At 39.5% G+C, this 19,677-nt stretch overlaps 1 protein-coding gene and 1 non-coding gene across 3 annotated transcripts in view; both read left to right on the forward strand.

The window, feature by feature from the left end:
* Positions 1–1,533: 1,533 nt before the first annotated feature.
* NEMF (nuclear export mediator factor) overlaps positions 1,534–19,677 on the forward strand; it is a 70,044-nt gene continuing 51,900 nt past the window's right edge. For both annotated transcript variants that reach the window (XR_009185004.2, XM_058293451.2), the window contains exons 1-5: positions 1,534–1,680; positions 2,585–2,653; positions 2,793–2,895; positions 9,177–9,302; positions 19,491–19,639. Coding sequence is in view for 1 of the 2 variants with exons in the window: in XM_058293451.2 (XP_058149434.1) it covers positions 1,622–1,680; positions 2,585–2,653; positions 2,793–2,895; positions 9,177–9,302; positions 19,491–19,639 (506 nt within the window). In the remaining variant the exon portion in view is untranslated. The remainder of the gene's footprint in view (positions 1,681–2,584; positions 2,654–2,792; positions 2,896–9,176; positions 9,303–19,490; positions 19,640–19,677) is intronic.
* TRNAK-CUU (transfer RNA lysine (anticodon CUU)) lies at positions 13,792–13,864 on the forward strand. The gene has a single exon. It is a non-coding gene; the product is annotated as a tRNA-Lys (tRNA).

A 19,677-nucleotide genomic window follows, 5' to 3' on the forward strand; every position in this document is an offset into this window, starting at 1 on the left:
CTCTCCAATGTAAAACTTAAGTTAATATGTAGCTCATATAGTATAGAGACTCTAAGGTGGGGATTTTACTATGAAGTACTTGCGTTTATTATTTTTTTGAACAAGCACCTTTCACTTGAGTGTTGTCCCAGTCCATGTGGAGGCGTTACACGGATTGCTTTTTAGGCAAAACATTTAGGCATTCTTTTGGGGATGCCTTCGGAGCCAACATAAGAACCTTAAATTGTATTGTTTATGTACAGTTAGGTTTCTCACTTTTACAATTTGGACTAGAACCAGCTTTGCTCCCGTCTTTCCTAAATCTCCCAAAAGTTTTTCCCTCCCTCCCTCTCTCCCTCCCTCTCCTTTCAGCTATTCTGTATGGTTTACCGTGCCTTATGACACAATAAAGCTGTGCAGTTTATGCTTACAGCTCGTGTGCCTCTACACTTCCATGTTTCTTTGAAACGGGAACCGCGCCCTTTCTTTAAGTCTCTCTTTCGCAGAAGTCTGTCGGGACAAGCCGGCGGTAGGCTCAGGAACCCACTCGGACCTCAGGCTCGGCGCCGGGCGCGGTGGCGCGCGCCTGTAGTCCCAGCTACTCGGGAGGCTGAGGCAGAGGGATCGCTTGAGCCCAGGAGTTCTGGGCTGCAGTGCGCTATGCCGATCGGGTGTCCGCACTAAGTTCGGCATCAATATGGTGACCTCCCGGGAGCGGGGGACCACCAGGTTGCCTAAGGAGGGGTGAACCGGCCCAGGTCGGAAACGGAGCAGGTCAAAACTCCCGTGCTGATCAGTAGTGGGATCGCGCCTGTGAATAGCCACTGTACTCCAGCCTGGGCAACATAGCGAGACCCCGTCTCTTTTGAGCTCTCAAACTATCCTTTCTCCCCCGCATCTAATAAAAAGTGCTATTTCCCGCTGGCACGGCTGTTTTCCCCACTGTATAGTGAATGGTGGGTAAACTTGTTATTCTTATTTCTATTTCCCATCTCTCTAATCTCGCGAAACACTTGCATCTCAAGTTGCCAAGCATTTATGTAACACCACTTGTGCACCGTGGTTGAATCCTACAATGTTCCGCGTAATGCTCTTTTGGAGAGCAAGACCCATCAAAATAGCAACTCCTTTTTGAGGGTTCGCCCTTGATCGTTGAGGAAAAAGGTAGGACAAATGAAACACTTCCGCGTGTTACTTTTTAAAATTCTACACGTCCAAGTAGCCGAGTGGAAAGCGATCTGTTACTCTGCTACACTGATCCCTGCTGCCTACCTCGGGAAATACTCCGAGTTTTCTCTGCGAGAATTGTTATCACCAGCAGGCGTCACTATGGAGGCTGGCGGCTGGCTTGAGTCCAGAAACAGAGAGGGGCAAGACTAGTTCGTAAGAATTCAAGAAAGGAATGCGTCGTTAGGAGAACAGTTTGGACCCACTTCGAATTGTTCTGATGTAATCAAAAGAGAATCAACAGCGGCATAACACCGAACTCCTCAGAAATAGGAGGCAAATATTTTCGTTTTAAGGAATATTGGGTCTTATGAGCGGCCGTAGATCACCTCCAGTTGCGCATGCGCGGAAGGGTAGCGACGTCGAGTCGGGCAGTCAGTGGAGAGAACTGCGGTAGCAGCCCTCGCACCTCACCATGAAGACCCGTTTTAGCACCATTGACCTCCGCGCGGTCCTCGCAGAACTGAATGCCAGGTACTGTCCGACAGGTGGCCAGGCTCGTGCGGGTAGTGCAGCGTGTAGAGGCAGCGTGTAGAGGCCGGGGTGCCATGGTGAAAACAAGTCTAGCCTAATGTTTCTCCAGATTCCCTCTTAGTGCTGTTCTTCTGTGGGCCTGGCTAGGCCTGGGTGGGAGAGCGCGTGGCGTTCTGCCCGTGGCCCTGGGGACCCCCAGGAAACCACAGCGGCCGAGTGTCCCACTCTCCGCCCCTTTGAGGTGCTTGTCTCGTCACTTCTCGCGTCCCGAGCGTAGGGCTCTCGCCTTATCTGCCTGAGTTGGCCTGGTTCTTGCGGTTACGGCAGGACAGACCTCGTAGGAGTCTTGTGCCAGCAGAAGCTAATTAAGAACACTAGTTTTACTGATAAGGCTAAGTAAGTGACTACCAGGTTGGTCGTTTGCTGCATAAGTTTTTAGTCTGGAGACCCGGTTTCCCCAACACGCTTCCTCATCCCATAGAGAGGGAGGATCGACTTTTTGGCTGGACTGAAACCTGAATTCTGTTCTGGTTTCTATTTTTCAGCCGTGTGACCTTGGTAATTTCATCGCCATGGGGCCTCGTTTTCCTTTTTTAAAAAACAGACGAATTGGCCTAGATCCCTCCCGCCGCCCCCCAAATATTGAGTCATTTTAAAGATGCAAGGCATTGTATAGTGTTTTTAGTGCTGATCGACCACGCTTGTTAAATAGTTAACATTATGTTTGATGCTGAATGCCTGATGGCCTTTTGACTGCTTCCTGGTTGACTCCATATTCTTCTCTCTTGAGTTCTTTTTAGCAGGCTCTACTGATGTCTGTAGCGTTAACTAAATTGTTTGTAATAAGTAGTTTTATGTTTCAAACGCTTTTATGGTCTATTACATGTTTGCCTTATCTTTTCAGCTTACTAGGAATGAGAGTAAACAACGTTTATGATGTGGATAATAAGACCTACCTTATTCGTCTTCAAAAGTAAGATTTTATAGTCTTGATTTATCTGTGGTATTTAAGTATGAAATTATTGACTTTTTATCCACACTTTTAGGCTGTTTGACTGATGTAGCTTAAACAATATCCTAAAGAAAATAATTGACATTTTTTTCTCCTGCAGACCAGATTTTAAAGCTACACTTTTACTTGAATCTGGCATACGAATTCATACAACAGAATTTGAGTGGCCTAAGAATATGATGCCATCTAGTTTTGCCATGAAGGTAAATTTTAAATTACTCTTGAAGCTAAGTTTTAAGGCCCTGAGATTACTTACCAACTGAATTTTTAAATTGTTTGGTTTTCTTTGCTGTTATGAATAAAAGTAGAGCTAAAATAAAGGTAGAGGGAGTGGCTAATGTGATAATTAAATTAGATATTTATTAATTGACTCCTCCTTTCATACTCGCCCATGCTCCAAACCTTTTTTCTTTCCCCTCATGTCATCAGGATTATTTTTAAAAGCAATTTGAGATATATTCACACACCATATAAAGTGTACAGTCAGTGGCTCTTAGTATAATCACAGAAATGTGTATTCATCACAATAAATTTTAGAACATTTTCATTACTGCAGAAGGAAAACCCCATAACCCTTATATCCCCCTGTTGTTGATTCTTAGCATTGGTGTGGTACCTTTGTTACACCTGAGAGAATTTTGAAACATTATCGCTAATTGGAGTCCATACTTTGCATAATTTTATCCCCAATACCACCCTATTTATTTGTTATAATAGTTCATGGAAGAACATTCTTGTATTGGTAGTATTAACCATAGTAATAGTCCAAAACACAATTCACTGTATTATGCAGACCTATGTTTTATCGTCTAGCTTTCCTTTTACGACATGCATGATCCTAAACTTCACCTTTCAATCACATTCAAACACAATTCAGTGCTGTTAATTATACTCACAATAATGCGCTACCTCTTTCCATTTCCAAATGTTCCAACTTATTTAAAAATTCTGTACAGATCAAGCATCAGCTCCCCATTCTCTGACCTCATTCTATCTCCTGGTAACCTCTATTCTAGATTCTAACTCTGTGAGTTTGCTTATTGAAATTAGTTCAAATCAGTGAGATCATATAATATTTGTCCTTTTGTATCTGGCTTTTTTCACTCAACATAATGTCCTCAAGGTTCATCCATTTTGTTGCATGCATTAGGACTTCCTTCCTTATAGCTGAATAGCATTCCATCATGTGTGTGTATATATATATATATATGCCACATTTTGTTTAGCCATTCATTGGTTGATGGACGTTTTGGTTGCTTCCATTTTTTGGCAGTTGTGAACTGTGAGCATTGGTATACAAATGTCCGTCTGCATCCCTGCTCTCAGTTCTTTGGATATATGCTGAGTAGTGGGATCAGATTTTTCGGTTCTCACAGTTATCATTCTAGTTCAAGTATTTTTTCACTTTGGACCTCATAGTCCCTTAACTATAATCCAGATCTCCCCATCAAAACAAATTCTATATTAGATCTATCTTAATATTTTCAAAGCATCATTTTCATTACTTATCTTACCTTTCAAAGTCCCTCCTTTTTCTTCCTTATTAGAAAAGTTGTAGGTTACAGAAAATTGTGCTTAAAATAAAGGGTTGTCATATACTACCCCACCATCAACACCTTGCTTTACTGTGGAACATTTGTTAAAATTGATGATAGCACATTTTTATAATCGTACGGCTAACTGAAGTCCATGGTTTAACTTAGGCTTCACTGTTTGTAGCGTAGTTCCATGGATTTAAAAAAAATTTTTATTGTTAGCATATAGGCAATCTAACATTTCCCCTTTTTAATCATATTCAGATAGTATATTTTACTGCTGCTAATTGTGTTCACAATGTTATGCTTTTATCACCCACCATCCATTCCTCCCTCCCCCCCCCCCACTTTTTTTTTAAGGAGATATCAGGGATTGAACCCAGGACCTTGTACTTGGGAAGCAGGCACTCAAACCACTGAACTACACCTGCTCCGCTTGTTTCCCGTTTTTAAAATCCATATTTTGTATCCTGGTGTTCTTGGCTTTCTATGATCTAGCCCCCTTCTTTTTATGTACTTCAGGCTTGCCATGAACTACTCACTTTTGTGAACTTCATACTTCTACCCAATCTGTACTTCATTGAAATACTCAGTGACATTAATAAGTCATTATCTCTTTTTACTTTTTACTTCTATCTTTGTTTTTGTTTTTACTGTTAAAACTGAGATCCTATATTTGTGGACAAATTACTCATTCTTTTATTGACACGGCGTATAAACTGAAAGTTTGCATGGTATAGAGGAAAGAAAGACTAAGTGATAACGTGGAACACGTTACTTAGCCTTTTGAAATTTAGTTTTTATTTAAATATAAAATGCAGATAATACCTGCCTTATTTAGTTACTAATAAGGATTAGTTAAAATAACACATAAAGTACCTAGCAAAATGCCTGGCACATATTAAGGCACCATATGTTAATTTCCTTCTTCCTGCTCTCACTTACTTTCCTTCAGAAATCTATTTGTTGTAGGCTTTGTGCTTAACAGAGAAGAGCCTTGCCCTCAGCATCTTAAAATCTGTTTTTTGAATACAGATTAGGTGTTTCCATAATCCTAAGGGCATTCAAAAAATTATCTAATTCTTAAAAGTTTGATTTATTTAATAGTAACCAAAAATGTTTTTTGAGGGGATTGTTCTTAATAAAAATACTTTAGGGGAGCAGATGAGTGCCTGCCTCCCAGATGGAGGTCCCGGGTTTGGTTCCCGATACCTCCTGAAGAAAAACAAACTACAAGCAAAACAAACAATAAAACCAACTAAGGGAAACCAATATGGCTCAGTGGTTGAGTGCCAGCTTCCCACATGCAAGGTCCCGGTTCATTCCCTGGCCTCCTGTACCTCAAAACAGAACAAAAAAAAACCTCTATGTCTACGTAGTACTTGGCAAAGTAGATGAATAATACATGCTTCATTTAATTTTTTTAAGAACAGTTTAAGAAGATCACATATTATTGTAGCAGTTTGATATGGTTATGAATTCCAAAAATAGATATTGGATTATATTTGTAATCTGGTCTGTACCTGGGCGTGATTAAGTTAGGACTAAGGCTTTGATTGGGCCACATCATTTGGGCTTAGCAAAGGATAGAGTTGAGAGTTCTTAATGTTGGAGTTTTGATGTTGGAGTTTGATGCTGAAGTCTTAAGCTGGAGCCCTGGGGAAGGAGACAGAGCTGTTTGCCTGATAGTCTACAGCTGACCTTGTGGAGAGAGGCAAAGCGTAGAGAGCCTCATAGTCTACAGCTGTCCTTGTGGAAAAAACAGAGGAACCCAGGAAGCCTGAACCCTCACAGACATCGGCAGCCATCTTGCTCCAACACATGAAAATAGACTTTAGTGAGGGAAGTAACTTATGCTTTATGGCCTGGTATCTGTAAGCTCCTACCCCAAATAAATACTCTTTATAAAAACCAAAACCAGCACCCCTTTGGCTGACTAATACAATTATGATTCCAGTTTTATAGGTGAGTTAAAGGCCAAGGAGCTGTCTGTCTGCCTCCCTCTAACTATCTATATGTATTTGATATTGGGATTGTTTAAATAGCCCTGAATCAGGCCATAACAATAAGAAGTCAAACTAAAAAAATCTTAAATTCTGAGTTTGGCATACATGTCATTCTAAATGTTTAGAAAAATTACCTCCAGTGGAGTAGGCAGTTCTCAGATGATGTTAAGTAACTTTGTAAGTAACTTAAAACAAAGACCTGTTATTGTTGTCTGGCATAGGCAAAGTCATGTCCAGTAGGGGTAAATCACAGTGATTATGCCCAGTTCTCAGATTTGGGGATGTCACTTATAGCTTTGGCACTGAGCAGAAGATTGTTTTCACCAAGTTGTTGATAGAAAAGTTAACAGAGCAAGCACTACCTGTATACTATATGTCCATATATTCTTACCATGGAAATTATTGCCCTTCACCATTATCCTTTGCCTTCATTTGGATGGTGTAGGCCACTGTTCTTTCCAAGGATGTCTTTTATCTTCATTTAACGTTGTCTTGAATAAAAATATTGGGGAGTGGGGTTAGCGCAGTGGTTGAGTGCCAACCTTGCAAGTACGAGGTCCTGAGTTTGATCCCCGGTACCTCCTAAAAAAAACCAGGTATTTACAACTTTAAGAATGGACACCTGAGAGTCTAAATCCTAGTAGTAACACATTGAAATAGCAAAGGTCCAGTTTTTAACCAAAGATTACAAAACATAGGAAGAAATAGGATGTTATAGACCAGACAAAGGAGGAAATTAACGCATTAGAAACTATCAATGAGGAGGATCAGGTCTGAGACATTCTAGTCAGAGACTTAAAAACATGTTCCTAAATATGCTCAAAGAACTAAAGGAAAACATGGACAAAGAACTAAAGGAAATCAGAAAAATGATAGATGAACACAAAGAGAATAACAATAGAGAGGTGGGAATTACGAAAAGGAACCAAACAGAGCTGAAGACCACAGTGAAAAATTAAGCATTTCCTAGAGAGGTTCAAGAGCAGATTAGAACTAGCAGTAAACTTGAAGGTAAGACAATTGAAATCGGCCACTTTTAGTATTAGAAAGAGGAATGAATGAAGAAAAGATGGTGGGACACCATCAAGCATGCCAATATATGTATTATGACAAGAGTCCCAGGAAGAGAAAGAATATGGTAGAATATTCAAAGAAATAATGACGGAGATCCCTAATTAAATAAAGACATGAATATACACATCCAAGACACTCAACGAACTCTCAACAGGGTAAACACCAGTAGACCCATGCTATGGCATAATATAATCAAACTTGAATGCCAAAGAGAATTCTGAAAGTTGCAAGAGAGAGGGAACATGCCATATACAAAAGGGCCTCAGTACATGCCAGTTTATCACTGGAAACCATAGAAGCAAAAAGGAAATGTGATGACATATTTGAAGTCCTGAAGGTGAAAATGGCCAACCAAGAATTCTTTATCTGGCAAAACTGTCTTTTAGAAATGAGTGCGAGATTAAGACATTCCAGATAAACAAAACTGAGGGAGTTCATTACCACTAGTCCAGTTTTAAAGAGATACTGGAGTTCTTTAGCAACATCAAATTGTCAATTAAAAGGTAAAGAGAATTCTGAAAGCCGAAAGAGAGGCAACATTTTCGTGAACAGTGAAACAAGTTGAACACAAAGGACAATATAATGAAGCTGCATGAAGAAATAAAAATTTCCAGTGAGAGTAACAACATGGGTAAATATAAATGCCACTACTATTGGAGTTTTGGTTTGTAACTCTACTTTTTATTTCCTACAGGACCCAAAAGGCAAATGCATAAAATGTAATGAAAAATCAGTGGATTTGGACTCATAATGTGTAAACATGAATTTGTGATGTAAACTACATAAACAAGGGGAGATGGAGGAATATAGGAACATAGTTTGTATGCACTATTGAGGTTAAGTCGGTGTCAAAGCAAATGAGGTTGTTAATAGAATAGAATGTTAAATAAAGCACAGTGGTAACTACAGAGAAAATACTGGAGAAAATATAAATTCATAGGGATGGAAATTAAGAGTACAGGTTGCCAGGGGGAAATGGAGAGTTAATGCACAGTGGGTAAAGGGTTTCTCTTTGGGGAGATGGGAATGTTTTAGTAAGGGAAGGTGGTCAGGGTACTGCAATATTGTGATTGTAGTTAATTCTACTTAATGACATATTTGGGAGTAATTGAATGGGGAAAGTTTATGATATATATATATATGTCCCCACAATTTAAAAAAGAGCAGCTAAAGAGACAAAGTTAAATGCAATACATGATCCTGGATGTAATCTAGCAGGGGAGGAGAGAAGGCTGAAAAGGACATTATTGGAATACACGATAATATTGGAATATAGACTCTAAGCTTTATTACATTGTTAAATTTCTTGAACTTGATAACTGCATTTAAGGTGGGTACATAAGTGAATATCCATGTTCTTATACATGGCAGAATTAAGTGTTAAGAAGCAAGATGTATACAACCTACATTCAAGTGTTCAGAAAATGAATTGATAGATGGATTGATTGATGGATATTTAGAATAATACAGCACATATGGTAAAAAATCTTTTAAAAATTGGTGGATCTGGATGTCTGAGGGGATAAAGGTATGTATCTGAGGGGATAGGGATATTTTGAGTGAGGTCATCAGGACTAGAACAAAGAATTAGTGGTATAAAACAACAAAGCACATTTTTCTGTAAGTCCATTGTCTACTTAAAAACTGAATGTGAAAGAATTTCAAAATTAGCTATCCGTTGTCCAAAATAAAATTTCTCCTCTATTTATCATCTGCAAACATTTATTTTATAGCTACAATCTTTTATTTGCTACTTTTGAAATATTATTGTTGATGATTATGAGAAGAAACTTATTTATAAGTCAATACCAAATGATTAGAAATTCAATTTTACTATTCAAATGCCTTTTTCTTCTGTTTTCTTATTAGTGCCGAAAACATTTGAAGAGTCGGAGATTAGTCAGTGCAAAACAGCTTGGTGTGGATAGAATTGTAGATTTTCAGTTTGGAAGTGATGAAGCTGCTTATCACTTAATCATTGAACTTTATGACAGGGTAAGTTAAATTTGGGGTGGATGGGGTGAAAGAGGATTTATCATTATATTTTAAACCATTCATGCAGTGGTGTAAACATGTAAATATGGGTGGAGGGCATTTCTGTGTCTAAGGTTGTTGACATGCTAGGAAATAATCAGGTGCTGTGAAAGTAAAATATTTTCTACTACTCTCTGAAGATTAGGATTTCAGCAGACTGTAAGCATGTAGAATAGTATTATAAATATAGGAGATGAAATCTGAGAATTGAAGAAATTAGCTGATACTCAGGAATAATGTATGTTATTACTAAATGATGATATTCAGGAATAATGTAGTGCAAATAGAAACTAGTCAAAAAGTTGCATTAAAAATAAAACGGTGGTTGGTACTCAGGGACATTGACATGTTTTCATACTGTCTTGGGTGCTGTCAGTCTTGGGGATAGAACTACTTATGGCCTCACCATCCTTGTTTTCTTCCTCTTACTCTCTTCATTGGTCTCCAGAGTCTATCTTGGGAATGTTTAGTTTGTTCCTTATAGCAAAGTAAATATCACATGTGTCAAATATTTAAATATAAAATAATGAATCCATGGAAATACTAGATGAAATTATGGATTACTGATAAATTTGTAAAGAAAAAGACTTTTAATCCTAATAGTGAAACATTTTTTGATAGATCCTAACTACTGAAATAATTTGAAAACTTATGCAAGGTAAAAAAACTTTGGGAAATGGATGTGGCTCAACCAATTGGGCTCCCATCTACCATATAGGACGTCCAGGGTTTGATGCCCAGGGCCTTCTGATAAGGGAAGCTGGCCCATGTGGCAAGCTGGCCCATGTGGGAATGCGACCCTGTGCAAGAGAGCTGCCCTGTGTGGGAATGCTGCCTTGTGTGGGAAAGCTGTCCAGTGCAGGAGTGCTGGCCGACACAGAGAGCTGGCACAGCAAGATGACACAGCAAGAGACACAGGAGAGAAAATAAGAAGGTGTAGCAGAACAGAGAAGCTGAGGTGGTGCAAGAGAGTAATCTCTCTCCCACTTGGAAGATCCCAGGATCAGTTCCTGGAGCCGCCTAATGAGATAGACACAGAGAGCAGACAATGGGGCGTATGGGGGGAGAAATAAATAAAATAAGTCTTTTAAAAAACAAGCAAACCCCCAAAAAGCTATGAACTAGATTAGAGGATGAAATGCTGGCAAAATGTGCTTGTAATCTGGATAGTAGATAAAATGTTCATAACCCTAATATGCAGTTCTCATAAAGCACTCAAGTGGGAATATAAATAAAGCACTGATTAAACAGTTCAAAAAAAGAATAAACACAAGTGCCAATTACTGAAGAAATAAAAACGAGAATATTTTTCTTTTCCCTTCGTCCTGTCTTTCTTTCAGTATAACTATATAGAAGACTGAAAAGTTTGGTAATAACTAGTATTAGCAAGAATGTAGAGAAACAGCAAAGGAGAACATCTTTTTTGGAGAATAGTTTGACACTGTACAACACTTTCAAAGTTAATATATATAACTTTTGGCCCAAGAATTCCACTTGTAGGAATTTATCCTAAGAAGTTAATGAGATACTCAGGTAGGACAATACCAAGGATATTCATCAAAGGATTTATTATAGTTAAAACTTGGAAAGAACCTTAATCTCTTTAAATAAGAGTGGCTAAATAATTAAGGTAGATCCCCCTACTAGAATGCTATGCAATTTTACAAATTGTAAATGTAGAGCTAAATTATAAATTTCTTTATAGTGCATTTGTAATGGTTTTAAGCTTTTTATTAGAGGTAGACATATACATCATTAGTGTACAGTGTTTTGAATTATCACAAAGTGAACATACCTGTATTATTGATGACTGTATAACAAATCACACTAAAAGTGAGTATATTAAAATAGCAAATCTATTATTTTACATTTTCTTGTGTTAGAAATCTGGGTGCAACCTAGCTGGATACCTTTGGCTCAGTTTTCTCATGAGATTGCAGTTAAGCTGTAGTTCGGGGCTGTGGTCTCATTTGAATGTTTAATTGGCGGACTTTACTCCCATGCTTACTCACATGGTCGATAGAGGGCTGGCTGCCTCCCACCTTGGCAGCTGATTTCCCTCAGGGTGAGTATTCTGAGAGAGCCATCCAAGAAGGAAGCCAGGCTTTTTATAATGTAATTTCAGAAATGAAATCCTATGACTTTGACTATATTCAGGTCACTAAGTCCAGCTCACATTAAAGAGTAGAGGATTGGCAGGGATCATCAGGGGCCATCTTAGAGGCTGCCTAGCATAATACCTCTGTACTCACCATCAGGATAAGAAATGGATCTTCACTAACACAACAGAAGCCTCCTGGCAGCACCTCTAAAACAATGGTCCTGTTGTCCTCTCCATAGGGCACTACTCTCTTCCCTTTGAGTACCATGGATTAGTTTTGCCTGATTTTGAATTTCAAATGAATAGAATCATAGTGTATTCTTTTGTTTTTTTTATATTAATGTTACAAGTTATTCTTAAAACAAAATTATAATTACAATAACTATAAGTCTGCTTTAGTCAGTGGTTACATTCCCCCTTTATTATTGTTCTTTTCTCAGTAAAGAGAAATTTGGGATGATGTCCACTCTGCTTGAGCTTGAGAAGGGACATTGTTACAATGGGGCAGAGGAATTGTTTTGCTTGCAGTTGAAGACACTCCTTGCTTTTGAGACATGACTGGTTCATCTCAATTGTTTTGTTAGTTGTCCATGGCATGTACAGAACTGAGAATAGAGTTGGTTGCATATCTTCTGAGTTTCAGGGCCGGTTTAAGTCCCTGTATACTTAACAAGTATATTGAAAATTATAGGTTCAAATAAAAGAAGTAAAAGACTCATGATTAGGTGACTTACAAATGAGTGCAACTATGTTATATTGGGGAAATAGCTTTCCATATATTCCCGTATATTCTGAGGGGGTGTTGATTTTGTGTGGCTGTGTGTCTTGCCTGTGGTGTCTGGATGTCTCTAGTGTCCTCAGGATTACTTTTATTTGTGGTATTTTCTGAAGTCTGGCTGGGACCTGCATAAGTGTTACCTCCGGAATGACCTCCTGACTCACTTTGAAATCTCTTAGGCATATCTATTTAATATTTTCCCCTTTTGATAAAGGCCTTTCTTCAAATGCATCATTGATTAATGTTTGGTAATAATCCCTAGGCTTAGTTTCATTATTACAGGAATAAGGTTTATAAGTGCAGTCATTAAGATTGAGGGTTTGGCTTGCCTGTTTTCCTTTATTAGGCAAAAATCATATATTACAGAGCTTTTGGGAAACTTATTTGAGAAAGTGGCTGTACCTCACCTGGAGGGAAGTTTACTACTACTATGTGGGCCTCTGCTATCCAGAAAACATGGCAACAAGGGTACATTTATATCCCATGGAAGTATGTAGCTATATAATATACAAGCTGTTTAAGAGGCCCTGTCTGCCTAGACAACTGACTCTATAAAACTGTATAACTTATAGGGGAAATTTGGTTATTTCTGTGACATAAAACATTTTTCTAAAATTAAAATATGCAACATTCCCATACCCCCCCCCCCATTGTTGACACTTAACATTGGTGTGGTACCTTTATTACATAGATCAAGAATATTAAAATGTTACTTTAACTGTAATCCATATTTTGTTTTAGGTGCATTTTTTCTCCATATACTACCCTATTACTAACACCCTGTACTAGTGATGTACTTTTTTTTTTTTTAAATGATGTACTTCTATTCAAGATCCTGAAAGAACATTCTTAATATTTGTATTACTAACTATAATCCTCATCCACCACAGGATTCACTGTGTTATACAATCCCATATACAATCCCATGTTTCATGCTCTTTTTTTTTTTTTTTAAGATTTTATTTTATTTATTTCTCTCTCCTTCCCCCCCCATTGTCTGTTCTTTGTGTCAATTTGCTGTGTGTTCTTCTGTGTCCGCTTACATTCTTGTCATGCGGGACCAGGAACCTGTCGCTTTTTGTTGTTGTTGTTGTGTCATCTTGCGTCAGCTTGCTGTGTGTGTCACACCACTTCTAGGTGGCCTGTGCTTTTTTTGTATGGGGCGGCTCTCCTTGTGGGGTGCACTCCTTGCGCATGGGCCTCCCCTACTCGGAGAACACCCCTGCGTGGCACGGCACTCCTTGTGCGTGGCAGCACTGCGCGTGGGCCAGCTTACCACATGGGTCAGGAGGCCCTGGATATTGAACCCTGGACCCGCCATATGGTCGGCAGATGCTCTATCAGTGAGCCATGTCCACTTCCCATGCCTGATGTATTTTGGAGCACCCTGGGTAAGTGTGTAAATATTTATGGTTGTTTTTTCTTCTTGGAAGATTGCCCCTTTTATTAGTAGTTTCTTCTTTTTCTCTCAACAGTTTTGCACTTAAAGTTTCTTTTGTCCGATAATAGTATAGCTACCCCAGCTCTTTTTTGCTTACTGTTTGCCTGGAGTATTGTGCGGCGGCTTGCTCGGTCGGCTAGCTCAGTCGGTAGAGCATGGGACTCTTAATCCCAGGGTCGTGGGTTCGAGCCCCACGTTGGGCGCCAACTGCGGCGGCTTGCTCGGTCGGTAGAGGTGGGGTCTGGCTGCGGACGAGGGGTTGGTCCAGCTTTGGATGAGGGGTCGGTCCCACTTGGGACAAGGGGTCGGTCCGGCAGCAGATGAGGGGTTGGTCTCACAGGGGTTGCGCGGTTTGGATGACGGGGTCGCCTGGCGAAGCCGGCGACGAGGGGGTCGCCCAGAGAAGCAGGCGACGAACTGGGGACAAGGGAGGCCAGGCCCTTGTCGGGGGCTCTCAGGACTGGAGGGCGCATGGCAGAACTACCGCGGAGACAAGGTAAACACGCAAGTCCACTTTATTGAGGGAGAGGCAACAGTTTTATAAGGGCTGGGGAAGGCTGATTGGTCAAAGCCACGCCCTGTTCTGATTGGTTGCCGGAGAAAGGTCAGTGGGCGGTACTGGAGGGGGGAGGGGTGGTGATTAGGGATTGGCTGTTGCTGTTGCTGGGGGAAGTGGCAGGGTTTAGTGATTGGTGGCTGCTGTTGCTGGGGTAGAGGGCAGACTGGAGTTTCCCGCCCACGCCTGGCTGTTGCTGCTGTTGGGGGAGGGGAAAAGGGCAGACTGGATTTTTCCGCCCTGCGCCTGCGCAGGGAGAAAGAAGAAGAAGGGTGCCGCCCCACAAGGCATCGTGTGGCACCATCCGGGAGGAGGGGCGGCCGTGGAAGCATGGCTGCCGAGAAGGGGAGACCCGAGGGCACTCTGCGCCCATGCCGAGCTTCCTTCAGGGGTGGCGGTGGGCCCGACCAACCACCCTATTATGGGGGCAGCGGTTTGGAATAGGCCTACCACGGCCACCGCCCCCCGCCAGGTCAGCAAACCACACTTCAGCCCCAGGGGCGACCGCAGTATTGGTTTCCATCCATACTTTCAGCCTATTTGTGTCCTTGGATCTAAGGTGAGTCTCTTATAGACAACATATAGATAGATCGTATTTTTAAAATCCATTCTGCCAACCTGTGTCTCTTAATTGGGGTGTTTTATCCATTAACATTCAGTGTTGTTACTGTAAAGGCAGTACTTACTTTAACCATTTTGACCTTTGGGTTTTATTTATCATATCTTATTTTTGCCACTCTTAGTATCTACTGATATAATCTTGATTTCTAGACTCTCTTCCAAGCCTTTTTCTCCTGTCTTTTGTTTTCAGGCTGTAGCATTTTCTTCAGCATTTCTTGCAAAGCTAGTTTCTTGGTTACATACTCTTTATGAATATTTTAAACTTACCCTCATTTTTGAAAGATAATCTTGCCAGATAAAAGATTTTGGACTAGAAAGTTTTATCTTGCAGTATTTGAAATATATCATCCACTGCCTTCTTGCCTCCATTTTATCCTTAGGCTTTTATATGTCAATGTTATTTTATTTTATTTTTTTTAATAGATTTATTTATTTATTTAATCCCCCCCCCTCCCCTGGTTGTCTGTTCTCTGTAATATGTCAATGTTATTTTATTTTATTTTACAGATTTATTTATTTAATCCCCCCCCGCCCCCGTTGTCTGTTCTCTGTGTCTATTTGCTGTGTCTTGTTTCTTTGTCCGCTTCTGTTGTCGTCAGCGGCACGGGAAGTATGGGCGGCGCCATTCCTGGGCAGGCTGCCTTTCTTTCACGCTGGGCGGCTCTCCTTCCAGGCGCACAAGGAGTGTGTGGGGCTCCCCTATTTGGGGGGGGGGACACCCCTGCGTGGCAGGGCACTCCTTGCGCGCATCAGCACTGTGCATGGGCCAGCTCCACACGGGTCAAGGAGGCCCGGGGTTTGAACCGCTGACCTCCCATGTGATAGACGAACTGCCTAACCACTGGACCAAGTCTATTTCCCATGTCAATGTTATTTTTGTCTGTTTTACTCTTTTAAGTTATGCTTACTGATAATCTTCGTTTCTACAATCTCCTCCAAATCTTGCTGTCCTGTCTTTTCCCTTTCATCCTGCAGAATTCCCTTTTGTACTTGTTATTTGTTATAGGACTGCCTCATGTTGACAGATTGTCTGTTTCTGTTTATCTGTGAATATTTTAATCTCTCCCACATATTTTTCTTTTTCAAAATTTTTCACTTTTTTTTTCTTTTTTGGAGGTATCAGGGATTGAACCCAGGGCCTTGTACATGTAAAACAGGAGCTCAACCACTGAGCTATAACTGCTCCCCTCTCCCTTACTTTTGAAGGACAGTTTTTTGCCAGGTACAGAGTTCTTAACTGGCAGTTTTTCTCTTTCAGTACCTTAACTATATCATATCACACTGCCTTCTCACCTCCATGATTTCTAATGAGAAATCCGTACTTAATCTTATCGAACATCCCTTGTGTGTCTTGGATTGCTTTTCTCTTGCCGCTTTTGGGATTCTCTATTTTTGGCATTTAACAGTCTGATTAGTATATATCTTGAGGTATTTCTGTTAGTATTTATTCTTTTTGGAGTACAGTGTGCTTCCTTGGACATATATATCCATGTTCTTCAAAAGAGTTGGGAAATTTTCAGCCATTATTTCTACATCTGTCCCTTTTCCCTTCTCTTCTCCATGTATGTTTGTATGCTTTGTGCTGTCAGTTTCCTGAGATACTGCTCTGTATCTATGTGATTTCAGATTTCCTTTCTTCTAATTCAGTAATTCTTTCCTCTGCCTGTTCAATTCTGTTGTATTATTCTAGTGTATTTTTAATCTTTTCTCTTATGCTTTTCATTACCATAAGATCCATTATTTTTCTATGTATATTTTCACCTTCTGTTTCCTTATAGTGTCGTCTTTTTTTTTTTAAACCCTTGTACATTGTTTGGTTTTTTTTAAAGATTTATTTTTTATTTATTTCTCCCCCCCTCCTCGCCGTTGTCTGCTCTCTGTGTCCATTCACTGTGTGTTCTTCTGTGTCCACTTGGATTCTTGTCAGCGGCACCGGGAATCTGTCTCTCTTTGTTGTGTCATCTTGCTGTATCAGCTCTCCGTGCGTGCATCGCCACACTGGACAGGCTGTGCTTTTCTCGTGCGGCTCTCCCTGCGGGGTGCACTCCTTGTGTATGGGGCTCCCATGTGGGGGACTCCCTTGTGTGGCATGGCACTCCTTGTGTGCATCAGCACTGTGCATGAGTCGGCTTGCCACATGGGTCAGGAGGCCCTGGGTTTGAACCCTGGACCTCCTATATGGTAGGTGGATGCTTTATCAGTTGAGCCACATCTGCTTCCTCATATCTGGAATTTTAATGGATGTTTTATCTAGAGTTGATTAGATCTTGAGGGAAAGGCCTATTGCTACTCAAATTCATTTAAGAAAGTAGGCTTAACTCTTCTCAGTTAGAAACAGAGTGGTCATTACCATCCCAAAATCCTCTAGATTGGGGAATGAACAATGGACTAAAGTAGATTTATGATTCTGCTCTAGACTTATTATTATTCTAGCAATGGAAGAACTCTTATCATTCATGTAAAGGCATTGGCCACCAAAGGTTCTGAGGGATGGGAGAGGGAAGAATAGGTATACTATGGGGGCAATTTAGGGACATTGGATTTGTCCTGCATGACATTGCAGTGACAGTTACAGGCCATTGTGTATTTTGTCGTAACTTACAATATTGTGCAGGACAAAATGAAACTAATATAAACTGTAGTCCATGGTTAGTAGCAGTGCTTCAATAAGGGTTCATCAGTTGTAACAAATGTACCACATTTGAAGTATGTTGTAAATGGGGGAAAGTGTGGGAAGGGGAGGGAGTGGGCATTTGGGAATCCCTTATTTTTTTAATGTAACATTTATGTACTCTAGAGCTTTTTTAAAAATAAAAAAAAAATTAATTGTAAAAAAAAAAGAAAGTAGGCTTAATAATGTTAATAAGAAGGTTCTGGGAAGAACAGCTGTGGGGAAAGGAAGTTAAGATCAGAAGGTGGCTTATTTGAATACATCAGAGTCAAGCACAGTCCTTTCCTAAATAAGTTCCTGAGATACCATTTCCTTTGAAAATAGTAGGAAAAATAGGTCCACTAGTCAAAAAAGTTTGAGGAACCTGGGAATAAAGTTAACTCTAGGATTTCTTAGTGCTTTAATATAAAATATGATTTACAAATATCCCAGAGTGGGATGTTTCATAATATTTTCAGATATGTTTCATAATATTTTCCAGAACGTATTTGATCACAGATTCTTTTGATTTGATTCTCAAAAAATACTTTTTTGGAAACTTTTGTTTCCTGTTAGGGAAACATCTGCCTTATAGGATCATCCAAATGCTTCTGATAACTGAACAGTTTGACTCAACAAATATTTACTGAGAGCTGTCTATGCATAAGGCGCTATATATGGTCCATTTGTCTCCCCTTCAAGATAAGTCTCCCAAACCAGTACAAGAGATTACTATACAGACTTCTTTCCATGCCCCCTACTTTCCTTCTCCAGTTAACTTTTCCATTCTTTAAGTTAAATAAATGGTTATATTTGAAATCCCTGGTTGCTTTGAGATCATAACCTTTAGAAGTAGCTATTGCTCTTTCAACACCTAGTAACTTCTCATCTTTATCTCATCAGAGTGAATGGTGACTACACTTACTGAAGCCACCTCTCTTGCAATCAGTAATTCTGCATGAAACTATTTTTTATGACTAGCTTCTAACCCATTGCTGAGGCAATTTGTGACTTTATTTTCTGTGTTTCAATTATGCAACAATCCTGTCTCCACTGCATATAAATCATTTAGAATGTTTTATTCTGTGGGTAGTTTTTTATCAAAAAGGTTATGTAACAATATTACATTTTAAAGATATTTTAATCCTAAATCCTTAATAAATACTTGCATTTTTTGCATATATTTGCCTTCCACTTCTTAGAATACATATTTTTTGTGTTTTGATATTTTTTGCTTGACATTATAAACATTTTCCTTTTTGTTACATAGTCTTCAATAGTTAACTATTTCTTAATATTTTGTTATGTTGTATATCATAACTTATTTAACAGGTTCCCTAATTTTTACATTTAGGCTGCTTCTAATCTTTTTCTATTGTAAATAAACTGCGGTGCATATCTTTAAGCATATAGCTTTTGATGTTAATTGAGTTATTTCATTAGCCTGCATTACCAAACATGGAATTATTTGGGCAAAGAGTATAATTTATCTGTATTTCTCTTGTCACATAGCTACTGAAAGATAATTGCAGTGAAATTAAAAAGCTCTTTGAAGTTTAGTCTGCACGTAACACACTTGCTTGACTTCTGAAATTTATCTCTCTTCTGTTTCTCTTGATAAACCACAGTGTTTGTAGACCTGCCTCAGAGTATAACAGTAAGCTCAGCTGGTTGTCTTCAAGGTTTTGGTTATTGTGCTTCTTTTAGTGACTTCAGCAGAACCACCAGATAATGTATTTTAAATATCTTTGAATTCTTCACTATGTTTCAAAGTGGTTCTTTAGAATTTGCTTATCTTATTTCCCTGTAGGAAGATAAACATGGACTGGATAAGTGCGAGGAGTGCTGTTTAGATGTTTGACTCAGTTTCTCTTTTTGTTTTGTAACTTAATTTCTGTAACCACTGATTAGGTTTTTAAGAGACTACATTTTCTTTCTCAATTTTTAAGAAGTTTCAGGAATCATTTGGAAAAGCATTAAATTATCTTTTATTCCATTGCAGGGGAACATTGTTCTTACAGATTATGAGTACCTAATTTTAAATATCCTAAGATTTCGAACTGATGAGGCAGATGATGTTAAATTTGCTGTTCGAGAACATTATCCAGTTGATCATGCCAGAGCTGCTGAACCTTTGATTACTTTGGAAAGGTAATGTGTTTTGTTTACAGATTGATTTCATATTTTAT

The sequence above is a fragment of the Dasypus novemcinctus genome, chromosome 3, assembly GCF_030445035.2.
Source record: "Dasypus novemcinctus isolate mDasNov1 chromosome 3, mDasNov1.1.hap2, whole genome shotgun sequence".
NCBI lineage: Eukaryota > Metazoa > Chordata > Mammalia > Cingulata > Dasypodidae > Dasypus > Dasypus novemcinctus.